Below are 25707 nucleotides of genomic sequence, written 5' to 3' on the forward strand. Positions count from 1 at the left end.
CTGTTTTTCTTTCTTTCTTTCTTTTTGTTTTTTTAGATTATCTCAAATAGTACAATTCCAGAAAATTCAACAAGTGGTGGGAGGTTCAAGCTTGACATTCTGAAAAACAAAGCGAAGAGATCGTTAACTTCCTCCTTGGAAAACATCTTCTCTAGGGTAAGCTCACACTGGGCTATCTCAGGTAAACACATCGGCTTTCTGCTTTATGCGTGATCAGCTCACAGAAGATTCCAGGGGGAGGCTGTTAAGATAACTCTAATTTGGTTAGCCTTGCAATAACATAACCTTGTATTCCCTGTATTGTGAGGCAGAGGCAAGGTTGGAATTAGTGGCCAGCCTGGGCTACATAGCAGCACTATGTCTTAGAAATTTCATAAAATAAGTTTCTTTAAGGTCTAGGTTTATTCTCTGACCTCTGAAACCTAAAATCAAGCCACAGAGGTTTCTTAGTAGAGATTTATGTGTACCAAAGGGAAATTGAATCCTGATGGGCAGTTCTGTGAGAATTTTTCGGTTCTCTAATGTTTTTTAAAAAATGTCTATCTTTCTTTTTTCCACTATAGAGCCTGATATAAAATGTTAAAAAGAGTGTGAAGTGATGGAAAATGGTGTATTCAATTTAGAAAATTTATATATTTCATTAAAATGTTTCCCCTTTTAATTCTGTGAATTATAAAGTCTTAGGGCTGGGCTGCTATGCCCAAGGTACAAGAGCCACCTAGAGGAAGGTGCCTGGTGTGCTGAGCCTCAGTGGCAAAGGAGGGAATAGTCTGCTAAAGGAAGTCTAGATGAGGAGTATGCGAGGCAGAGGGGAAGAGCAAGTATTCACAGAGAAGTGTGCCTTGTGTGGGGAGGTAGAGTGTAACCAAGCCCAGGGCGCTGATTCCACCGGTGATGGAGTAGGCTCACTGGGGTGAGGAGAGCGTTAGATGTCACTCAGGGAAATGCCCAGGCAGAGGATGGTCGCCTGTGTAAACAGACTAATGTTCTTGGCATCCAGGGGACATGGGAATTGCAAAGAAGAAAAGGGAGCAAGCCAGAAGGGACTCTCTTTTGTTGGACTTAACTTAGACTTATCTGCATGAAATTGTGACTGTGCGTGCACACACATTGTACATGCTCTCTGTAGCTCTGGCTTTGTCCTTTGAGAGAACCTGGAAGCAGCTTTCCTGCCCACACTGACAATAAGCTTGGTTGGGTGACATCTAATTTCTGGACTTTGGTTTCTACATGCCACATGGTGTTGGGCCACATCATGGCTACTGTGGGTTGCATATTGCCTTTGACCTCCAGCTCGGATATAACCTGCTGGTCCAGACAGCTTCTCAGACTTCCTTCATCTTCCGTTCCTTGACAATTCAGACTTCAGTGGGCTTGCAGTTTTGTAAGCTGTCCCTCAGCTGTGTTTGCTGGCACGTTCCCTTATTACACTCAGGTGCAACCTTTGTGGCGGTTGTACTGCAGAAGTGGCACTATAGTCACCATGACAGATGGCAAGGATGCCAGCCTGTCACTGCTCATGCTGACCAGGACCTAGCAGGAAGGTCAGTGCTGAATGTGACCTCTTGACCTTGAACTAGAATTCTGAGCTAAAAGTAGACTTTTTTTATTAGTTATCTGCCCTGAGGTATGACGTCATTAGTAACCAGAAAACAGAAGGCACAAGGAATAAAGTTCTTTTGTTCCAATTTAGTGTTCTGTGGGAGCAGGGGCAGTGGTGTGCCCATCACATGGGGATTTGATGAGGAATAAATGAGCTGATACATAGTGCTCAGAGTTCTGCTCAGCCTGGCTGTTGTTATTGTATCACAATGTTGTATGTGCCACTTTACAATTAGCTCTGAACTATTATGTGTATGTATGTCTATCAGTCTCCCTCCCTCCCTTCCTGCCTCCCCCCCCCCACCCCTGTCTCTCCCTCCTCTCTCCACCCATCATAGACCATTCCAAGTAGCATTTTTGGGTAGAATTCATTAGCATGAGAATTACAAGACCTCCATCGTAACCACTGTAACTGAGTTTTGCTACTAAGAATGATGGACGGGTGCTGGAGAGATGGCTCAGTGGTTAAGAGCACTGTCTGCTACTCTTCCAGAAGTCCTGAGTTCAATTTCCCAGCAACCACATGGTGACTCACAACCATCTATAATGTGGTCTGGTTTCCTCTTCTGGCATGCAGGTATACATGCAGACAGATCATCCATATACATTAAATAAATAACTCAATCTTTAAAAAAAAAAGAATGACTGATGATGACATACTCAAAGTCAACACTGTGCACCTATCAGGTCAAGTACCCCTGAGGAAGTGTGACTAAATAGCACAAACCTGGGTGTTCTTGCCCTGTAAGGGAGTAGGTGGTAATAACTGGCCAGAGCTCTCCCGAGTGAACGTGTTTCATAGCTCAGCAGAGACAAAACAACCCATTCTAAACTCACGGTCGATTTGGTTATAAATTACCTTGTTATGTTAAAATATATTTAAATGTACACAATTGCTATCTCTTGAAAAAACAAATGTGATGCTTGCAGCTCTGGCATCTCAGGCAGGGATTGGTATTTGCCAGTATTTAGTGGCAGTTTCATAAGAGTGATGAAGTAGGAATTGAGGGACCTGAAGTTAAGACCTGGCCCTGGCAGATGCCAGATTTTCTGGCTATGAACTTGGACATTTTCACTTCTAGTCACCTGTAGTTTCTCCATTTATAAAATGTGCATTGCAATACTGAGTTACATTGTAAACTAGCATTGCGAAAGTGTCACCCTGTAGATCTGAGGTGGGTGTTCACTGTACGCTGGAAACCTGCTGTTTACCAGAAAGCGGAAGGGCTGCCTTTACTCTCCACTGAGACCTTGGTGCTCTGCACAGTCCTTGCCAGGCTGACTTACAAGTGTCTTTCCTGCATGCCTTGGATGGCTGCAATGGCTCTCAGCAAGGACACAGCCAGTCTATTTTGGTCTCAGTGAATACTGTCACTTGTGTGCCCTGCAGTGATGCCAGATGCTATAAATGTTGTGGCTTAACAAGGTCTCGGTAGCAGAGGTCACAATGTAGCAGCAGGCTGGCTGGTCCCCTTGTCTGATGAAAATGTGACAGGTCTAAAGGGGTTTGTGTTCTACAACGATCATTTTCCTGTCCTGGGCTGTGTAGCAGGAAGTTCACTCTAGCCTGAGCGTAGCTCATAACTGCTTGCCAGAGCGAGGTGTACCTGTTTATTACATGGGATTCGTGCTATAATTACGTAGACGCTCAGCTCGTTAACACTATAAAGTACACCCCAGGAAAATGGCTGGCACAGAAGTTACCAAACAGTCATGAGGTAAAACTGAGAAAGCTGTGTGTTTAGAGGTTAAAGACAGAATCTTGCGTTCTCTGCTGCAGTTGTCTGCTGCTGTTTTTTCTGTTTCCTGTATGATCACCGGTGTTAAGTATGATTTATTTTTAATACGGTCCTTTTTTTTCCTGCTATCTTGAGAGTAGTGTCCACTGTGTCCCCAAAGAACTGATGTTTCTTGGTAGAGTTTTAAAGGAACTTTGTTTAATTTTACATAAAATCCAATACACAGACATGGATAAAACACCGCAATGAACAAAATACATGACTTAAGTTGTTTCTGCTCATGGAGATGGTTTGTGACATGGGGCAGGTTGGTATATTAGCTGCGGCTGAAAGTAGCAGGCATCAGCTCTTCTGATTGTCTATCAGCCATATAATAATGCAATATTTTATCAGTTGTAAATATATCTTATTTTAGATGTTTTCTTGCTACAATGCAGAGCTGAGGGACTTAAAGAGCCCTGACAAGGTCCTAGGTCATTTCAGGATACCTAACGCCATATACCTAACACAGGTTAATTTGTTTTAGTTGTAATTGCATCTTCTGTAAAGGCCAACCCAACCGCAGGAGGGCAGCACTGAGAAGGTGCTAACTTTCTTTTTAAAAATTAATTAATTTATTCACTTTACATCCTTATTGTAGCCCCTTCCATCCTCTCCTCTTGGTCCCACCCTTCCTCCTTTTCCCCCTCTGCTATTCCTCAGAAAAGGGGAGCTCCCTCTTCCTATCCACCCACCCTACCTCATCAAATCGCATCAGGACTGATCACATCCTCTTCCCCTGTGCGGCCCAGCCAGGGGGAAAGGGACCAGAAAGCAGACAACCTAGTCCAAGTCAGGGACAGCCCCTGGTGCTCCCCTTACTAGAGGACCTGCATGAAGTCTGAGCTGCTCACCTGCTACATCTGTGTAGGGGCCGAGGTCCAGTGCATGCATGGTCCTTGTGTGGTCCTTCGTTCTCTGCCAGCCCCTCTGGGTCCTGGTCAGTTGGCTCTATAGTGTTCTCGTGAAGCTCCTGTCACCTCCAGGCGCTTCTGTCCTTCCCCCGACTCTTCCACAAGACTCCCTGTGCTCTCAAGGAGTGTTTGACTATGAGTCTCTGCATCTGTTTTGCTCTGCTGCCAGGTGTAGCCTCTTAGAGGACAGCTGTGATAGGCTCCCGTCAGCAAGCCTAGCAGAGTATTGTTACTAGTGTCAGGAATTGGATCTCTCTCATGAGGTGAGTCTCAGGTTGGGCAGCAGGGGCGGGAGGACAGAGGGCCCGCAGAGAGAAGCGAAACCGTGGATGGAGAAATCTCTGTGACAAGCTGGAGACATAGGACAGGGTAGGCTTCTGGGAGGATATGAGGGTGACTTTAGCTGAGATTCCTAGTAGCAGGGGCCATGGGGACTGAAGAGGACACCCTCTAACTAGACAGGACTTCTAGTGGAGGGAGGAGAACACCAATCCACCCGCAAAAACTTCTACCCAAAATTTACCCTGCCTACAAGATGTGCAGGGATAAAGATAGAGCAGAGATAGAGCAGAGACTGAGGGGATGTCAGGGGCTCACTATTAACTGTGCTTCCTGCATTCACATTGGTGTCTGTCCTTTACTAGCTGTGAAGTTAATTTGGCCACAATAATCTATCAGAATTATAGGTTCTGAGCTTGAGCTCAGTGACCATGGGTTGTGAAATGCTTACCGTCATGTTTTATGAGCCATGGCTGTGACTTTTATTATTGATATAGTTGTTATTCTATAAGGAGCCTATGAGGATCTAAAACTCTTAATTAATACATTGACCATGGATAAGAATAATTTACACTGTAAAGCAAGCTAGGCTACTGTAAGTGTAAATCACCAACTAAGAGTAAGGAAGAGCCCTTACAACTCTCAGTAGTAGCCAGAAACCAAAAAGTCAATAGAAGGCTACAAAAAGAAATCATCTGGAAATCAGAACAAAACGACAACTCAGTGGGAAAAAAAGTTGAACAATGTAAAACTTTAAAGGATATGCCTGGAAATTCAAATGGCAAATGACAGAGCTCCCAAAAGAGAAAACACAGGTTTTCAAACAAAAAAATTAAAGAAAATATGTTAGACCTAGTGAACATGATTTTTGAGATCTAATGGACTTAGAAAATGCGCATTAGAGCAACTAAATAAAATTCAAATTAAAGCACATTGTCATGACCTTTCTGAATGTTGCTTGAAAGGGGAAGCAGCACCACGCGTACAGAAGCTGTAGAGTTGCAAAGCCTTCACATTGTTGACCAAGGACACTGAGCAAGGCTAAGAAATGATGAAGGAAAGTTTTCAAACATCCAAGTGAACTATTCATGAAACATGAGCATAGAATAGTGACATTTGCAACTATGTAAATCAAAACGAATTACATCTCAACCTTCCCTCTCTCAGAAAGCACCTGGTGAATGTGTGCCACTCAAATGAGGAAGTGAACGGAAAAAGAGGAAGGTGTGATCCAAATGCCAGGGGGTTCACAGGAACGTCTTAGGCTGACGGTGAAGAAGGTACCAGGAAGCTCTGGAGATGGAGTCCAGGTTGGGGCAGGAGGACAGAGGGCACATAAGTGGCAAAGCAAGCAAGAATACCTGTTTCACTGTTTCATCTTCCAGGCCGTGTCTGAGCCAGTAAGACTAAGGAATAATGCTATGAATGGCCTCTTGGAAGCATCAGTATAAACCAGTGGTTCTCAACCTGTGGGTCAATTCCTTTGGGAGTATCCTGTATATCAGATATTTACATTATGGTTCATATACAATTATAGTTATGAAGTAGCAACAAAACCATTTTGTGGTTGGGGGGATCACCACAACATGAGGAACTTGTTTAAAGCGGTGAAGCATTAGGAAGGTTGAGAACCAATGGTATAAATCATTTCAAGACTCGCTTTTGGGGGTGTGGTTCAAAGTGTGAGAGAAGCAGGTGACAACCAAAAGGCTAACAAAACTTGACTTTTGAAACTTTGTACAGGTTCTTAATGCCTCACCTCTTAAGACCATTCCTAACACGTGCTTCTCAGCCTACTTTTGTGTTTGTTTCCTCTGTATGTAATGTGAGAGGATGTGGTGGCCATCTGTTACATCCTTTTTAGATTGTGTTGAGATGTCTACCAAGAGCCAGTCAGTAACGGCGACGTTGACTGGCATCTAATCTTGTAAAGTGAAATGATGTATTATTGGTGTCGGCAAGTATTATGGAATAATGAATACCGCAAAATTAATAAATCTTAGGAGGGCTTTTTAAAAGTTGGTCTGAAGGAGGGAACTCTGGTTTCCATGCAGCCTTAGCCAGTACTCACTTCTGACTTTGGCACAGGGCTTGTTCAGGCTGGCCTGCGAGTCGCTGTGAAGCTCCTGCTGGTCTCAAAGGTGGAACTTGCAATCCTTCTGTGCTAGCCTCCTGAGTACTGAGTACGTTATATTCTGTTTTAGCACAGTCACTACACTCCTGTAGTGTGAGTTATGACGTCTATATTATATGGCACGGAAGGCATGTGTAGCTTCACTGGTGTCGTTTAATGTCCTGTCCACATTTGCGTTTATCTGTGTGAGGTGAGAGTTACTGGTCCTCTTACTGATCTTGTGGAGGATGAACCTTTAAGGCTGTAACCAAAATAACATGAGAATCTTGATGAGTGTGTATGTTGTCATCTGACAGCTGGAAGGCTGGAAGAGTTGTAGATGCCATGTTCTGATGGCTCTTAGTACAGCTGGCAAGTTTGAGGGAACCCAGGGGATTAATTTAATGCCTAAGTGGAGAGAAAAACCAAAAATTGCCTTCTGGATTTTTCCTGTAAAACTGCAAGCTGTAGCCAGGCGTGGTGGCGCACGCCTTTATCTAAGCACTTGGGAGGCAGAGGCAGGCGGATCGCTGTGAGTTCGAGGCCAGCCTGGTCTACAAAGTGAGTCCAGGACAGCGAAGGTTACACAGAGAAACCTGTGTAGCAAACAAACAAACAAACAAACAAACAAAAACAAACGAACCTGAAAGCCGTAGCCATAATGGTTCTATTTACCCTCTTCACACAGGGAGCCAATAGAATGAGAGGTCGGCTCGGAAGTGTGGACAGCTTCGAACGGTCCAACAGTCTTGCTTCAGAGAAGGTATCTAGTCATAGCTTTCTGGGTCACCTGACACTGCGGCTTAGCCAAAGCCACGGTAAAACATGCATGCCTAATTATCTTGTGATGAGATAATTTATGTCTTTCGATAAATAAATAATCAGTGTCCTGTTGTTAAGTAAGAAGATTCTGGGTGTTAACAGTTAATTTTTTAGCCAGCTAAGTTGGGACAGGTTGCGCCCTCGTTGGCTAACTCTGCTCCCGTGCTTTGTACTGAAGATCATTTGAGTACAGTACTTGAGCAAGTGTTGATCTAAAGCCAAGCAAACTAAATCATCCAGTTACTCCCCCACCACAACACACAAGCTCACGAGCCCCCCGACCCCCCACAACTTGTTACTCTCTTTCTATGTTACTTCTTTTCCTCCTTTTTATTTTTCCTTCATTTCAGCTGCAACATCATCGCCTCTGTCTCCAAGACAGCCTTATTGAGGGTTTCCCGTTTCCTGTTTTTTGTGCTATGCACCTTGGGGCACGATCTGTGTTTCTTGTCTTGATGGGCTAATGCTAAAACAATCTTTATTTTTATTTTTTAAATTAGACTTTTGTTGGCACCAGAGACCTAGTCCAGCTATGTGTCTGTTATACACAGCCAGGCTCAGCCAACCAGCTGGATTTGCCGTGGTGTTCATTTAAGTAGCATACCTGACTGGACTGAAAGATTTATATTGTCTCCTCACTGGGTGGGAGCAGCATTCCAGAGGGCTCCCTTTTGTTCATTTCCTGTTTTTCATGTCTTTTAAAAGAAATTTACCACAGGGATCATGCCATTGGACAGGAACAGCCAGCGTGGGGGAAGGTATTATTTTTCCAAAGGCTTTGCACTAAGCCCCAGGCATGGAGGCTCCATGATATTGTTTTGACATAACCGGAAACATACAGAGCCATAGGTCACAGAAGCTAAGAGATCCCTGAACAAAGGCTCTGTGCCTTTTTGGTCGTGGCTTCTTTTGATCTCTCTGGCAACAATGGGAAGAGTACAGTAGCCCTAACATTTTACCACAGCCCTCTGGGGAAGAGTACCTTTTCTTATCTGCCTTTTGCTTTCCTGCCCATCTTTCCGGATGCTCTGTGAGTGCTTATCAGCAGCAGTGGGTTGTGGTGAAACAGATTGGTCTTCATGAGGATTGAGTAAGAAGAAAAACAAAACAGTTCTGTCACCAGCCAGGGAGAGGACAGGTCGCCTGTCACTGCTCAGCCCTGTGCGCCTATGTGTCTGTAGTGAGCCTGGTAGGGGCAGACACCTTCCCCGTTTTGTGTTGTAGGATTTCTCACCAGGGGACTCTCCTCCCGGGACACCACCAGCTTCCCCACTGTCCTCCGCCTGGCACGCCTTCCCTGAGGAGGATTCCGACTCGCCACAGTTCCGAAGACGGGCTCACACATTCAGCCACCCACCTTCAAGTTCAAGGAGGAAGCTGAATTTGCAAGATGGCAAGGCACATGGCCTGCGATCCCCTCTCCTGAGGCAGGGCTCCAGCGAACAATGCAGGTAGGTCCTGGCCTGTCCCCCACTATGGTACAGCAAAGTCTAAGGTCTTTCTGTTTGGGTCACTTTGGAGTCAGTATGGACTATATTTCATGCTTTAGCCAGATTGTAGGGTTCAGAAGGAGCAGAAAAGTAAGGCATACACTTTTCTTCAGTCAGTTAAGGGAAGATGGGTGCAGTTAAGATATAACCCTGTAAAAGTTTTAAGACATTTTAAATGGAAGCTTTTTAGTTTTTGCTCACCCCTCCACCCATCCCCCCAAAACAGAGAAAACATGACATGTAATCCTTTTTGCTTGAAAATACTCTGGCACACATTGCACTCTGTCTTTTTAATGCTAGCTTTGAGGAAGTCAGGTCAGCATAAATGTCAAGCCTTGAGCTTCTTGACAGCCTACAATAACATACCAGGTCGAAGGAGTCACCTGTGTTCCCTTCACACACTGGATACCGTTTAAGTGTTTTTACGACACAGTAAATTAAAGTTAAGAATGATTACTATACATTTTATCTAAAACTGTATCTGTGAAGATCCTACAAGGAGTCTGTAGTTACAGGCATTGTCCTATTAGAATGACCTTCCATAGTATTAAAAAAATCATTTAACAAAATGATTTGTTGTCAGCTATGAAGGGGTAAAGGTAAAATACAGGGCTTCTCAGCATTTAGCTCAGATTCTGGTCTTGCAGCTCATTTTTTCCCCTCTTTTCTCTCTGTGTCTTTCATGAAGACAGCAGAACTGACCATCCATGCTAGTCAGAGACATAAATAAAACCAACTGAAAGTCAGACATCTTATAAAAAGGCCAGTTTTAATATGAAATGTTTACTTTCATGGTATTTTCATGATACAGTTTCCAGGGCTGTTTTCTGATTGATTAAATTCTAAAAACCAAGTAGATTATAAAACACACATGTTACAAAAAGTAAAGGAAATCACAGCAATTAATTGCCTTTAGATCCTCTGTGTGTGTGTCTGAAAGAGATTTAGTGTTTATAAGCAAACCAAACTTTTACAAATAATCAGTTCATTGATTTTTACCTAAGACAATAAATCAATTCACTGAGAGCAAGCTATTGTCAAGAATCAAAGGTCTCAATCATTCTGAAAGACATATGATGTCTCTCTCAATTCTTCTCTGAGTTTCCCATGTATTGTACCATATACATTTAACTAATATTTCCCATTATCAGTATAAAAAGGTACCATTTTATGTTATTTAAAAGCATTCTACACTAAGCCCCTCTTGTTCATAAAAGGAGCCATGTGGGGGATTTAGAGCTCTGGATTAGCATTCTACATAGGAAATAACATAATGTTTGATAAGCCAGAGATATTGTGTGTGATGACTGACATCAAGCAAACATGTTGTTCATAAAAATATTCTAAAGGGTTTGTGTCTTTAGAACAGTTAATCTTTATACTAGTCATGATTAGTTTACCCTCAGGAAATTGTTTTCCTGTAACTATTTGAGTTTTCCTACGCTGTCCCTTGAAGTCTCTTTTGCATGTAAAGAAACTTTGTTATCCCAAAGGGTTAAGAAATACAACCTGTGAAAGGGTAAAACTTCAGTGTAGCGTTAAGCAGATGACTGCATGCGCCTCTCCTTAGTTTCCAAGTAAGCTCCGGGCTCGCAGCCTTTCAACGCAAGAGTAAATTAGTAGCAAGAACCTATTTATATGCTTTTTCTTAGTAAATGCAGATTTTGTGGAAATATAAATTTTAAGACCAATTTGCTGTATTTTCTGTACTCAGCATTCTCCCGTCAGCCCGACGCATGTACAAGGAGAGTAATTCTTCCTCCAGCCTTCCAAGCCTTCACACTTCCTTCTCTGCCCCCTCCTTCACTGCCCCCTCTTTCCTGAAAAGCTTTTACCAGAATTCAGGTAGACTGTCCCCACAGTATGAAAATGAAATCAGGTGAGACCGGTGTGCTGTTTGCAAAGCGCCATTTTCTCCACTGATGCATTGATAATGTTACTGAAACGCGGCCGGCTAATTTTAGAGTGATTCTTGTGCATCCGTGTGCTTGTTCTAACCTGCTTCTAATGTATTGACTTCAGTGCCAAATTAATTTTATTAAGAAAAATAATTAGACCGCTTGGTTACAAATCTTTTCTTGATGATATGGTTGTATCTTTTTGAATTAAGTTTTTGATCTAACAAATGCCTTTCTTTAATACCATCCCAGAACCTAAGCTTTGTGTGTTGGGAATCAGACCCGGTGTCATTATGCCCTAAGATGCCTTTCCCTAGCCTTGCTTCTACTTTTTTTTAAGGCTCTGAGCATATTTCTTGGCACCCCAGCCACTGACTAAGGCAGCTTGCTGACAGGATAGGTGTAATATTTCTTTGTCTGTAAGTACATGGAATATCTCTAAGGCATTTCTTTGATTTTTTTTCTCAGTGACAGATTTACATTTTTGAGTCTCATTAGATGCAGTATGATGGGCTCTCAGAACATGAGGGAGGTGTGAACCTTGTGGCTTCTCCTTCAGCTTTTGTCTTTGGTATAGAAAGTTTATATAACTTTCACGGTGAACTTTTAAAAAAAAAACAGTATTAGATACACTGAGCTTTTGAGAACTGACTCTTTGTAACTTGAGGTTTTATTGGTTGTGTAAATGCTAAGTGCAATGTTGTCAGTCTCCAGAACACAATTAAGACTCTTCATAGGGATTGCTTTTGGCTTAACAATCTCAATTTTCTGACTATTTTTGGTGTCTAGTTTGACTCATTCATTTTTACTACAATCTAGGAGTCTGCTTAATATGGCACAGTTTATCTGCTTCCCTGTTGATGGATATGTGGGCTGTCTCCAGGTGTTTCATGGTTGGCACAGTTGTTGTAGTCAAGCAGAGGAACCCACTCTGCTAACCAGCATGTGTGCCGCTGATAACCTCCTTGAATAGTCTTTGGCTTTATTTTCTTCTAGTTGTAAGGCCAGCTAAAAGCTAGCATATAAACAGATAGGCCTCATTATGCTTAGATTGCACACATCCTACTGGGTATCTCCAAGTACCGTTGGTCCATATGGGCCCACTCACTCACACTGGATTAATGTGATCAGGAGCGTGAGCTTTTCTCGTTGAATCAGTGCAGTGTTTCAAGCAACACTCCATTGCTGGTGACATAAGGCCAAGGAAATAAAGACCTTTTAGGAGGGACATTGTTGGAAAGGTTTCTAAGGAAGCTTACTGCAAAATAGTATAGTGTAGATGAAGTATGCTGGTGAGTTTAGGGAGCCAAGAGTTTCCACCATCACAGTGTCTCTAACACTATCCTCTCGTGGGGATGCATGACTCTATTCCTGTGGTCCATTCACAGGGTTTAACTGTTGCATTAGTTGAAGTAAACATATAGGGAGAACCCTAGCTTTGTTTCTTAAGTAAGGAACAATAGTTCTCCCCAAAGGAAAGTTAGAGACAGCCATTAAGAAGCTGCAGGGTTGGTGGTGCCTGCATTTGGATCCAAGGCCATCTTAGAGGTCTTCATACATACAGAGAGGTTACTTCCATTGTTTAGTGTGAGGTTGTTCATTTGTGTTAGTAATTCATGCTTATGTGTGTTCTATTTTTGATGGCTGCGTCCCACATCTAAGGCTAATGGAAGGGCACTGAGGTCAGAAGGCAGATATACATGAGTTGGGGGTTGGAAAATATCACTATTTAGTAGTTCTGTCATTTGCAGTGTTGTTTTTGAAGGCGTAGAAAAGTCCGGAGTTTCTAGAACATTGAAGATTATAAGTGCTTTTAGATTTTTTTTTCAGTTGTGACAAATTCTTAAAAATTACAGAGTAAATTTTCCTCCTCAACTCTTAAGAGCATAGAGTCAGTAGGCCTAAAGTACAGATTGGGAAAACCAACACCCCAAACCGTTTTCAATGAAGAGCACCCCAACCCTAAGCTCAGTGGATCATCAAGGAGAGAACATTGTCATGCCACCACTACTCAGGCCACAAGTGGAAGGGGCCCCAGAAGCCTGGTGGCAACTCGCACCTCCTGGATCATTTCCTAACCAACCCTCTGACCTCGCAGAGCAGAGCTGAGTTTGCTGCCTGTGAAAGCTCTACAAAGGGGACGACAGAATGTCCTTTATTCCTATATCTGCTTTCTCTTAACACTGCTCTGTGAGACTCAGTCCTGGTTGTAGGTGTGCCTCAGCACATTTGGTTCCATTGCTATGTAGTATTCTACCTCATATATCACAACCCTTCTATGCTGTTATTGATGGACAGGTGGTAGTAAGATTTTGGGTTTTTTTTTATGACAGTTATTGTACATATTATCAGTTGTACATACACATGCATCATTAGTAGATATCTGTAGAATGAAAGTATTGGACAAAATGTATATTCTTCAGTTTATTCATCTAACAAGTCATTTATACAGTAATGTACTATTTATACTTGTGAATAGAATGTATTTTTCCTATTTGGAAATAATATCAAATTTGCAGAGAATTACAAAATATTGCAGGATTCCCTCTAATCCTTTATCTTGATTAGTCCATTTTAAACCTTTTGCTGTATTTACATTATATATTTACAAAGCTGTCTCTATGCACAAATGTTTATGTACATTCTTCAGTCAAGGCTATGTATGAGTAGATTGTATTATGTCATTTACTCTTGGTACATTAGGATGGCTTTCCCAAGAGTGATGACATTCAAGAGCTCTGAACTCTACATTTCTCTTTATTACTTTTTATAGAGAGAACATCATGTATGTACAATTACTATGATACCTTCAACTACTCATAATAATAGGGCATGAAGTATATAATATTACCAGTTATAATTTTCCTGTCACTTTGATACCTAATATCTTATTAGTTGCATAAATGAATCTTGACATATTCATAGTCGAGTAGAGAATAGGACAGACAGTGTTGTTACTTTTGGAAACAAGGCCACTGTTCTGAATTTTTCAGTCTTGTTAGGGTACTGAGAAAAAGGAACCAAGATCTTTTGAATGGCACAGTCAATTTGTTGGTTTATAGCTTCATTTGTACAGATTTGAAATTGCAAAGGAAAAGAAATGAGTATTTTTCTTATTAATATCTTAATTCAAATTAATTTTGAAAAGGTAACATTTTCTTGATATCTGAGTCATAATTGTGCCTAACTATTCATGTTTTTATAATGTATATTCACCAACTATGATATTTCCTTTCCAGCCACAGACTCCTGTGTTAGTGAGGAGTTGCTTTTCAAGTTTTAGCTTATGTTTAAAAATGATTTATATTGAAGTTTCTTGATCAAAGTAAATGGCTATTTTAAAAAGTGATACTCATTGCTTCTATTCTCTTATAAAAATTTTAATGATAAAGAATAAGGGATTGCTGCTAAAGTATTTATGGTATAGATTTTATTTTATACTTCACTTGTATTCATTGATAAATATAATTTTTTTCACTATGGCTCACTGTTGAATTACCTTACCTGTGATTTATTGATGATATATGGAAATGCCTTTTTTACTTTAAGTCCTGATCTGGGGCAATTGTCTCTCTCTGTGCTAATGCCATTCCTTCTTCCTGCTGCTAGACAGGACACTGCTTCAGAATCAAGGTGACTAACGCTCCGAATACTTTCACTTAATACTTTTCAGATTTCCCAGTGGCTAGCTGCGCCAGCTAAACACACAATTCTGGTTGTCTTCTGAATGCATGCTGTCATTCTGCGTGCTCTGAGAGCTGTGGAAATGGAAATGCGCCCCACGGTGTAATCAGAGATCACGGAGAGCCATGTACACTGTTATTGCAAGCTGAAGTCCTGTTTCTACTCCGTTCTGCATTGAAATTCCTTTAAAGCTGAGGTCCCCAAGAAAACACTAATTAAAATGTAAAGTTACAACAGTATATTAGCTGGTGAGAGATATTTATGTGCGTGTGAGATTATTATTTTTTTTCTGACTTCAGAAAGAGAGAAATGAACGTCCTGAGGAGACACCAGTGCAGTGGGATCTGGGGTGGGACACAGTCTGTTTCTCCTCTTCTTAGCTGCTGTCATATTGGTTTCTGTGAGACACTGCTAATACCTTGCAGATGTCCCATTGGCCAAAGTCAGGAAAACACCAAGTTCCTGCTTATAGACAGGAAGGGTCGTGGTGACACCTCTTGCTGGAGGATCACTCACTTTCTCTGAAAAAATATCCAGAATGATGCAGGCCAATGTCACTATAAGCATCTGCTCTCTGCCTACTCTACTTTCCGCATTCTGCCAGTGCCATCAGTCTCACGAGAACACATGCCACCTCCCTGTCAAAATCTAACAAATATTGCACTACAATGAGTTATGTAAGGAGAGAAACATCTTCAGAGACTCATGTGGCCACAGTGCTAAGATAAGAAGATACTCTTCTGAAAGTTACAGTTGACAGCACTTTGTGTGTGTGTGTGTGTGTGTGTGTGTGTGTGTGTGGCGGGCGGGGGAGGGTAGTTGTACATACGATCATTTAAAGACTCTCTCCCATTTCAGAAGTCTAACAGAAGCAAGAGCATAGTTGAGTGGTAGAGCAGTTGCCTAGCATGGACAAGACTCTGAGCTTAATCTCTAGCACTAAAGAGAAAAAGAAGTTATAAGTCTAATATAAGTATGTTGCCTCTTGTCCTTTGGGTTTGAGCATTGTCTAGCCTACAGTTTTGTTTTACATGGCATTACACTGACTCTGGGAGAGGTTGTATATTTTACTGGGTATGCTTTTATTTATCTTACGTTTCAGGCATCTGAGTAAACATACATCCTACCCAGAGATATTTTAAACCCATTGTACAAAATATGTTTTTACTATCTGCATTCAGTGTGTAGAGTTTAGAGTATAAAAGTCTTTGTTTTTCTTGTTATTTTTTTTGTATGTGCTGTTTGACTAACTAACCTCTCATTCGGTTCACACTCAGCTACTGTGGTGATTTCCGCTGCAGTGGTGGAATCTGAGTTCTGTTTGGTTAGTAAAGATTTTCCATAGGATGGCAGATGTTTGCCCAGTTGAAAGCCAGAACTTTCACACACTGCGGGTGCTGCTGCTGCTGCTGCTGCGGTTATAAGTCAGCAAATAGCGTGTGTCATGTAGGAAAGAGGTAAAGTTTCATCAGTGTGTTGACCCATGCAGGCTTCTTAAGATGGTCCCTGGGGTGCAGGGGGTTCAAGTTTTGATAAGTGGCTGCTTTTGGATTAGTGAGGTGTCGTGATTTGTCTCAACTTGCAATGCACTGTGATTTAGGCAACGGTTTTGGCAGCAGGTAAGCCCCGGATTTTAACTTCATGATCTGTTGGATGCAGAGAGGTGCAGGAGGGCCTAGGAGACAGTTCGCTGCTCAACAGAGCAAGCTGTGAATCTGGCAAGAGAATTGATCTTAGTGCAAAGTGGGCCTCTCTCGCCTTGGTAGGAGACTTGTGCCCAGCACACCTTCATTCCATATGGTAGCCAGTGGAGTGATTCTTATTTAAGCAAGCAAGTGTACAGTAAAACTTCAATGTGCACAGAAGCCCAGTGTAACAGTAGTTCATGAAGTCAGGGCTACACCTGCTTGCTCGAGGCTATATCAAAAGATAACCATCTTCAGGCACTAGTTATCACATTCTAGATGAAGTTGAATGAGCGCTGTGTACAGAGAGCACTGGCTCCTTGGCCTGGGTGGTGATATTCATGTGTATATTCTCCCCTCCCCCTACATCCCTCACAGTGCTCCCCAGTTGTGGTCCCTTTTTACTGCATCCTAGTCGTAGGAAGGACATAAAGACTGTACCAACCTGCTAACAGTTGCAAGCTCTCCAAGCTGTGCTTCCTTCCTAGTTACTCATTTTTAATTTCACAAATTTCTAATAGAAGGAGTCATGGCAAGGAATGCTTTTCCTCACTATACCCTATGGAGCACTTTACACCGCACGGGTTGGCAAATCACAAAAGGAGGTGGCCTGGGGTTACACGGAAAATATGAGGAAACAAATATATATAGTGTGTGTCTGATTACTTTAAAAATACTTACATACATGTATGTATAGTTTACCATGATGAGGTATTTTTAGTTCATCCTTTTATTTAAATAAGCATATGCATTTTGTAGTTCCTGTATTGCAAAGCAAAGTAGCAAGACATTTACATAAATAAATCACTATGGTACTTTGACATTACTTCTTTGTCCGAAAAAATTCTCAAAAACTGGATAAGACCTATCAAAACTTTCATGTTAATGAAAAACTTGGGGCCATTCAGAACAATGCAGAGTGTGTGCTGTGTGTTCTTCGTCTTCAGTATCATCACTATCATCGTAGACACCACAGCAGTCTAGTTTTGACGTTATGCTTGCCCTAAATCTTAAATTTAAGGAAGTTAAAGTGAAAACTAATGTAATTAAAGCAAAAAGACAAGAGGAATTAAAAAACAAAAAAAAAAGGCATTCCTCATCTCCGTACTACATTTTATCCCACATCCCAAGTCAGGGTCTAGGAAAACCAATGTACAATGTTTCATACAGTTTTCAGTTCTTTAAATGACCACTTTCACTGTGCAGACTTCTGACCACATGCTGGTCCCACAACAAGCTGTGCTAGCTTCATATACTCACAACCTGGCAAAGCCTTTGCCTAAAAGTTGTCTTCCAATTGCATTTACAACTACATGCACTTCCTCTAGTATTAAATGAAACAGGGTAGATTTCACCTCATCTCAGAAACTAAGTTTGAAGATGGAGTAAAGGGTCCATATTCTACTATGTACACATTTCCTTCCTGGATTAGTAGTATACAATTTAACCACTGAATTTTGGCAATTAAATTTCAGATATGGATGAAATTATATGTCACCTGCCAGTTTATTCATATTACTGGGCTTGAAATCAGATGCTGGGAAGTGTACCAGTGTGCATTAGTGGTCTAAACACAAAACCCATTGTTTGTGTAGCAACTACTGTAAGGGTTGCTTTTAGCGGACAACAGTGGAACTGATGTGGGTCCTGTTCAGTTTTGTTTTCAATATTTTCTAAACATTCAGTATTTTCTAAGTAAGGATTTCATGGTGATTTTTTAATTAAGAGGTATTTTAGTTTCTTCCTCAAAGTATAAATATGTCACAATCTTTGGGTTGTTTTAGTTTAGTTTTGGTAGAACAGTGTTGAGCAAGCACCTGTGAGGCACTGCCACAGGTTCTCTGTCAGCACTCAGTATTCCACAGAGTGTTCAAAATGCAAATTACAAGTTAGATGCCCTTCTATGGGGAGGAAAAGCACCTAGTAGAAAAAAGAAAGTTGTTTTGTTTTTTTAAAATTAATAATGTTGCCATTGTCAATGCCTACCATTGCTGTTGATGGCTCAGTGTAGTCTTTCTGGAAATAGCTTCTAGAACTTTCTGCCAGAAAGACATAAGGTAGATTACCAGGGAAGGATTTGAAGGAGGTAGATCTTTTATTTATTCTTGATATTTTAGATTATTCAGTATTTTCTCTGTCTGTTTTACTTAACCTTCTATATAAATTCATATGGTTGTATAAAATACTCATACATTCAATGGTTATTAGTACAGTTTTATTTTATTTTATTTTATTTTTTTACAGTTTTATTTTCTAGTGGTTGTTTCCTACCACAAGGTAGCAACAGGCCCATGAACCAGGTGTTTATTAAGTAACTCCCCAGGGTAGCATTCCAGAAACAAAGGCAGAGAATAGTCCATGAGTATTCAGGACATATGGAGAACATTTGAAGCAAAAATGCTGAAGGGCAATTACTTGGACAGTGGCTTCCCCAAGCTGATATAAAGGTGAAGCTTTTCAGTATTGCAGGGACTTTTGAGCATTGGCCACCAGTGGGGTCATCACCTTATTCAGGATACATTATCCAAGGGGATGTGAGTACATGAGACATGTGAATCAGCTCCTTCCTAAAGTAAGGCAGCCTGACACTTGGAATATGCAGGTTAGCTCATCTTTATGTCCTTTGGTTGAGTGCTTGCCCAGCATTCATGAAACCCTAGAGTTTGATCTGCAGTTCCATGTGGACTGGAGGTAGTGCTACACGCGTGTCGTCCCAGCATTTGGGAGGTAGAGGCAGGAGCATCAGAAGTTCACTGTCCTCCTTGACTCCATGAAGATTTGAGAGCAGTCTGTGCTACATGAAAGTCTGTCTCAAAAACAAAACCCAACCCAAAACAAGCAAGATTAGTGGGTGGAGAAGGAAGAGGAGGAAGAGGAGGAGGAAGAGGAGGATGAAGAGGAGGAGGGAGAAGGAAGAGGAGGACACAACTGCATTTCCCGATAACCTTAAGTGCAGAGATACAGAGTATATACAAGGGGAAATAGAGTGGGGAGTTATTGAAGTTTCCTCCTTGTAGCAGTTGCGTCAGCACTACTGAGCTCCGCTGAGGATCTGAGAGCCAGTGGCTTTTCCAGCTGAGTATTGTTTCTGAGCTAAGGCAGCCTTTTGTGGGTATCACCTCCTGTGAATAGTGCTGTCTTCATCGTTCTGCCAGGACAGATCAAAGACTTGGAAACTTCAAAAAGTAAAATGCTCTCAGCACCGACATCAGCTATCATCATCTTCCATCTGCAAACAGAGTTGGTCTCAAGAGTAACTTTGAGTCACACTAACTTTCACCTGCCCATAGCCAAGCGAATGCAGACGTGCCCTTTTCTTTAAAAAAACAAAACAAAACAAAACAAAAAAACACCCGAACCCCTTAGAACAGAGCAGAATTGCTAAATGCGTTTCACAGGGCACTAAGGCACAGTGACAGGACAGTCCTCCCTGCTCCCACGCAAAGCTTCGAGATCTTAGGTCAGTTTGTTTATCTGCGTTGGATAATATCTGTCCACTATTTGCCTGGTGGGAAATCTCAGTGCCCAGGAACACATGTTGCATACAAATCTCACTGTGTATCTCTAGTTGGCTCGGAATTCACAGAGATCCCCCTGCATCTGCCTCTTGCATGCTGGTATTAAAGGCGTGCACCACCATACCCGCCTGGTCAAGCTGTTTAAAAGTATTTCCATGTAACTTAAAAGTAACCCTCAAGTTGACCGTTCTGCCTGTGCTTGGGTTATTTATGCCACAGTCTGGATGGTTGGCAGCTATTAATCTTAGCAAGCACATAGGGTTAAAGCAATGTACCTAGGATGATCTGTAAGCAAAGCTCTGGGGGTAAAAGATAAGTTGTTTTCTTGGCAGCGTATGGATTCATTACTGAAGCAGTTGCTCCTCCCCCTGCGTAAGGACCAAGGTTCCTCAGATTAGAACCAGGGCTGGCTGCTTTCTAAGGAAGGAGTAGAAACAGCTGACTTTCTGTGCCTGGGCTGTGGCCTGGATTGCAGCGTTCTCAAGATGTGGCAGCAAAAGGGCTGGCATCTCCTCTCTCCGTGCTGCCTGTGCCTTGTGCTTGCCTGCGGCAGAACTTTTGAATGGCTTGCGCTCCCATCACTCTGTGAAGTGTGTGTGTGTGTCTTCCTCACCAGTTACACACTTGTTGACATTCTGCAGCGACGGAGAAGGGAGGAAAAGGACCTCATCCACCTGCAGCAACGAGTCCCTGAATGCTGGAGGAACCCCTGTCACTCCTCGCCGAATCTCGTGGAGGCAGCGTATATTCCTCCGGGTTGCATCTCCTGTGAACAAGTCCCCGTCAGCCATGCAGCAGAGAGGTCGGTGTGCAGTCCTTCAAGAGCTCCTCCTCACGAGTGTCCCTAGGCTGGGGATGCTTAATGTGTTGTGACTTAGGGGGATGGGGGAATAACGGCTTCTGCTGTGCCCTATAGCAGCTTATTAAAGTGATCACTTCAACACACATGAGACTTCATATCTCATATGTGCTTGGATGGGTGCACGAGTGAGTGAGACTCCTGACTTGAATGTCATTCTGCAATGCTAGGCAGCTATGGGAATGCTGTGTGCTAGAGTCATACAAGTGACAGGCAAGTTGAACAATAAAGAAATGGATAGATGGCACGGGTAGCATAGCAACCAAAAGGGAGCATGGGAGCTTTCTGTGATACATTAGACCTAATAAAAATCAGAGAGAGAGAAAGAAAAAAAAAAACTAAACAAAACAGCAGTAAACAAAAAGATGTAACAGAAAGGGAGCATGCTTTAATATGTATATGTGAGAGCCAGGAAAGGATATGTAAGACAAAAAAAGTAAACAACTCAATGGTGCTTTTAGAGGAGCTTAAATTCCTCTCTGACAATTCAGTATAGGGAAGCGAAGTACGAGTAATGTATGAATAATGCAAATGAATAAGCTTTATGTAACACTGATGAAGAATTTGCCCCGTAGAGAAAATTCATCAAATTTGAGCACATAGGAAATACTCACTCAAATTAGTTATATACTTAGCCAAAAGAGACATTAGAAAGTTTTACACAATTGTGATCGTATGCACTTTATCATCTGATCATGGTGAGGAGGAAAGAAACACACACACACACACACACACACACACACACACACACACACACACACACTGGAGGGAGAGAGATTGGGGGGGAGAGACAGGGAGAGGGAGAGAGGGAGGGGGGAGGAGGGGGGAGAGAGGATGAGAGAGGGATTGGTGAGTGACAGCAGGAATGGGGAAAGATGGAAGACCGGGCTGGGGAACAGCTCAGTGCTACACACTTCCCAGCCCCTGTGAGATCCCAAGTTCCACCCTGATCACTGGGAAAATGAAGTTGAAACATTTTGTGAACTTGAAAAACTTGTATTGGCAGAGTCTAGAAGGAAGGTGACAGTTCCTGCTCTGAATGTCACAATCACACGGTATTTCAAGGGCTTCATGGCCTTGTCTGCATTGACCCAAAACCAAAAAATGAGAAATCAAGGGTGCTGACTGTCAAGAAGCTAGGAACAGTCAGCGTACATACAGACACAGGAAGAGCACTAGCCTAAGAGCAAAGATCAGTGAAGTTACAAACAGACTCAAATGGCATTGCTAAAGGTCACATGAACTCTGCCTAGGAGGGTCCCAGGGATTCACAGAAAAACAAATTACCCTCGCTTTGGGAGAAACAGGAAAGTTCTAGATTTGTGTTGAGAGATTGTTCAGGTCAGAAATTGTAAGACATTAAGCAAGAAGGGCATCCTTGATTGAGACCCAAGGTGGGAAAACCGACTTGAGGTGATCTTGACAGGCTTTTAAATGCTCTTCACAGAGAGCTACAGCTTGTCTGTCTGTCTGTTTATCATGTATCTATGGATGTCAGCCATAATTGAAATGCTTTAAGAGATAGGATCACTCTGTTAATAAAAAAAAAAAAAAATTGGCATATTCAGAGAACAGCTATAGTGGAAGGAGAAACAGTTTGGGAAAGGCAGTTAAGGAGTGTGTGCCTGCAGGGAAGGGCCTGGGTGCATTGCGCAGTGTGGAAAGGCCCCAGCACTGCTCAGCTGCGGTATTCTGTGAGCCTCAGCTCACACCTCCTCTCACAACCCCGTGTTGAACAGGCTGAGAACACACAGCGGCGAATTGCAGAAGTGTCAGCCTCCGTGGAGAGGCCAGTTAGTTTTGTAGCCACTTGCTCATATGTCTTTCTGGGTGGAAAGAAGAAGTGGTGGCCTGATGTTTTTGTTTCACTGCAAGAGGGAAATCTGGAAGGGGAATTCAGTCTGAATTTACTCAAGTCTCGAGTTCCAGTAATTCAGAGCTACTAGGCAAGCAGTAGTGTGAGCACCTTTACGCGTGGAAGCTTGTGCTGTGCAGCGTGCGTTCTGCGGGGAAGGTTCCCCCAGTGTGGTGACCACTGAGGGATGCCTCTCACTGTCTTCTTTTCTGCAGATGGGCTTGACAGGACTGAACTGCTCCCGCTGTCCCCTCTCACCCCCACCATGGAGGAAGAGCCTCTCGTTATATTCCTGTCTGGTGATGAGGACACAGAAAAAGCCGAAGAGAAAAAGAAGTCAAAGGAACTAAAGAGCCTGTGGAAAAAAGCTATCCACCAGCAAATCCTGTTGCTTCGAATGGAGAAAGAGAACCAGAAACTGGAAGGTTAGCTATTCACACAGGGCTGAGGGCTTCCTGTGCGCTGATTCGCAGGGGGCTACACACTCTGTTTGAAGATTGGTTCGTTATCGTTATGAAGGCTTGGGAAAGATGGGTTTAAGATATTTGCCTTTTTGTATGATAGAGTTGAAATATGAGTAGCCTCTTGGGTCAATCCGTGGGATCCTTGTGTCATTAGGGTTGTTTTACTTACATTTGGAAAGACCATTTAATAATATTGCACAGCACTTAAGAAAAACTGTGGGACAGGAGAAAGCAAAATCTTTTCTTGTTGAATAAGATCTGTCAACTTCCAGGTATATTTATTCATTCTAAGAGAAGTGTGCATGTTTCAAGCAAATTGGTTTGCATTTTATCCAGTTTAACTATTGTCAGTTAAATGACAATTAAATGACAAATCAAAGTTCCTAGGTTTTATTAAGGTTTTTATAAATTTCACATTAAGATCATTTTCAAAACACTAAGTTTATAACCCAGTATTCGTAAGAGTTGGTGTGCTGTTAGTGGCACTCAACTGCTAAGTTTATGTATGCTAAGTGCCTCAGAATGTGTTTTTCAGCCCCGTGAGAGAATAATGTTATTTGTCTCAGTTCTAATAGATCCATATATAAAGGTCTCAGACAGCACCCAAACCCAAAAAATACTCAAATGCCACTATTTTGGCCAAATTGTTTCACCTAAAAGGTTTGTTTTGCCGTCTGTGAAATGAATAAGTAGCTTTAGTGGGCTCTAGACTCCTCAGATTTTTGACGTTTGTACAAAGTTTTTTCTCTCCCCTTCACTTTTATTGTGTTGTTGTCCAAAAGACAGTTTCTAAAATGTAGGTGTTCACTTTCTGAGTTTATTTTCTGCCATAGCATCCTTGCTACTGTACCTCAGTGCAGTGCAGTTATTTGTTTATCTATCTATCTATTTATTTATTTTTAATACCATTTATTTAGTGTGTAAGCACATAGTTTATTTTTATTGTTATTTTCTCATCAGAATAAAAAGTACATGAATTGCTAAACAGCTATGAGAAATAAATCTTTTCTGCAAAATTAAAAACTCGATCAGCTGTCATTTGGGTAGCTTTACGAGTTTGTATGACCATGGTACACCTCTGCAGCTCTCAAAGATTTCAGTAGGACAGGAAATCATACTTTCAGCAGTTGGTTTTACGTTGAATATCCTCGACATAAAAAAGTGGTTGGCAAAAAAAGGTGATTAGTGTTCTTTTAAATGTCTACCGCATGAAGTGTACTTCAATTGAGAATGTGTACAAATAGCCTTAGAATCATGGTTTATTTGAGTGGACAGCTTCATTCTACAGACCCGTTAGTAACTGGGGCAGGGCCACAAAGGAGTTAACATGGTAGCACGTAAGGGGGACAACAAGTTCTAGAACACAGGCCTACCGTAGAACGCTCACCCTTTGGAGTATGCTACAGTAGTTCTGAACTGTGTGTTCGTATGGGCAGACCGAGTGTCTTAATAGAAGTGAGTCCACGTCTACTCTGAGGTCAGCTACACTATATAATTTCACAGGGGCAGGGCAGAGATGGCGATAAAACTTGCAAAAGGTGTTATCGCCTTCATGCTGACTGTGGACCCTGAGCAGAACAGAGAACACTCAAGTCTGATGACAGTCATTTCTCAAAGCCTCCTCACACTTAAACAGCCAAGAGATTAGTATTCTTACCGTTGTGTCCTCAGGCACTGTGGCTAGCATATCGCAGGCTCTGAAGATGATTTGGGATGCACAGTGACAGAGGAGGCGGTAGGAAAAATAGCTAAGGAAGTATGCTTAGTTCCCCAGGAAACACACTGTTGCTAGTGATGTAGTAGGGCTGTGGTTACCGTTTGCTTTGGCAGACCTCCTTCTGTGAAACAATTGGGTTATCCCAGACACGCACCCAGCAAATATCCAGAAGCAAAGCTGACCTGCCCTAGAAAGCCACCTAGTGGAATCCAGGAGGAGTATTTTTATGGTCGATTTGTCTTTTGGGTGTGTCCAGATTTTTAAATGGGAAGCTTTACTGCCCTGCTTGAAGAATAAGTGTGGTTTAAGATAATTTCCTTCTCTGGGATGGTTTCAACTGCATTAAGTAAAGAGTAACATTCACCCTGCTACTGTTTTTGTGCTGTCGAGGACTTTGGATACTTGACGGAGATTTGTGTTTCAGAAGGTAAGCTGCTCAGTGGAGAACCGAGAGCTTCCAAAAGTGGAGACCACTCCGCTTTCTCTGAAGAGACCAGAAGGAAGAGGAGATGTGCACACCTGTGTCTGGGTCTTTTCCCTTTTGGATTCAGTTATTTAACATAAAGCCAGGTCAAGACAGTGGGTGCTTTTGTTGGCATTTCCTTTATAGAGTCTGGGCTTGTGTTTTTTAGATCACCAAGTAAGAGATAATTCTGCGTCGTTTAAAACATGGAATGACCCTAATAAAATGAATGTTCTATTGTACGGTTATTAAGAATAGAGGTTTGGGTACATAGCTCACTGTAGGACATGTGCTTAGCCTGCACAGGGCCTCATGCTCAATCCCCAGCACCGCAAACAAACAAAACATTATTAAAAATGAGTACAGGAAAACATAAGCTAGTATTAAGGAGAGTGTGACTAACTCTTCAAATAGTAAGAGGGATGCATGATACTCTCAAGGTAAAATAGTTTTCAGATTAAGGTTAATATGTGAGGGGTTGCCTCCATTTATTTTATACAGGAAATATGTATGTGTATATATATATATACACACACACATACACACATGCACATATATGTTTGTGC

At 42.0% G+C, this 25707-nt stretch overlaps 1 protein-coding gene across 3 annotated transcripts in view; it reads left to right on the plus strand.

Moving 5' to 3' along the window:
• TBC1D4 (TBC1 domain family member 4) overlaps positions 1-25707 on the plus strand; it is a 165284-nt gene that overhangs the window by 120968 nt on the left and 18609 nt on the right. Inside the window, exons 8-14 of one of the 3 annotated variants that reach the window (XM_084768286.1) lie at positions 37-156; positions 7375-7449; positions 8733-8959; positions 10713-10877; positions 14506-14529; positions 20425-20585; positions 22713-22922. In XM_084768286.1, coding sequence (XP_084624412.1) covers positions 37-156; positions 7375-7449; positions 8733-8959; positions 10713-10877; positions 14506-14529; positions 20425-20585; positions 22713-22922 — 982 coding nt within the window. The remainder of the gene's footprint in view (positions 1-36; positions 157-7374; positions 7450-8732; positions 8960-10712; positions 10878-14505; positions 14530-20424; positions 20586-22712; positions 22923-25707) is intronic. The other 2 variants (XM_084768287.1, XM_084768288.1) reach the window with 2 other exon arrangements.

This window comes from Acomys minous (genome assembly GCF_964271855.1).
Source record: "Acomys minous genome assembly, chromosome: 18".
Classification (NCBI taxonomy): domain Eukaryota; kingdom Metazoa; phylum Chordata; class Mammalia; order Rodentia; family Muridae; genus Acomys; species Acomys minous.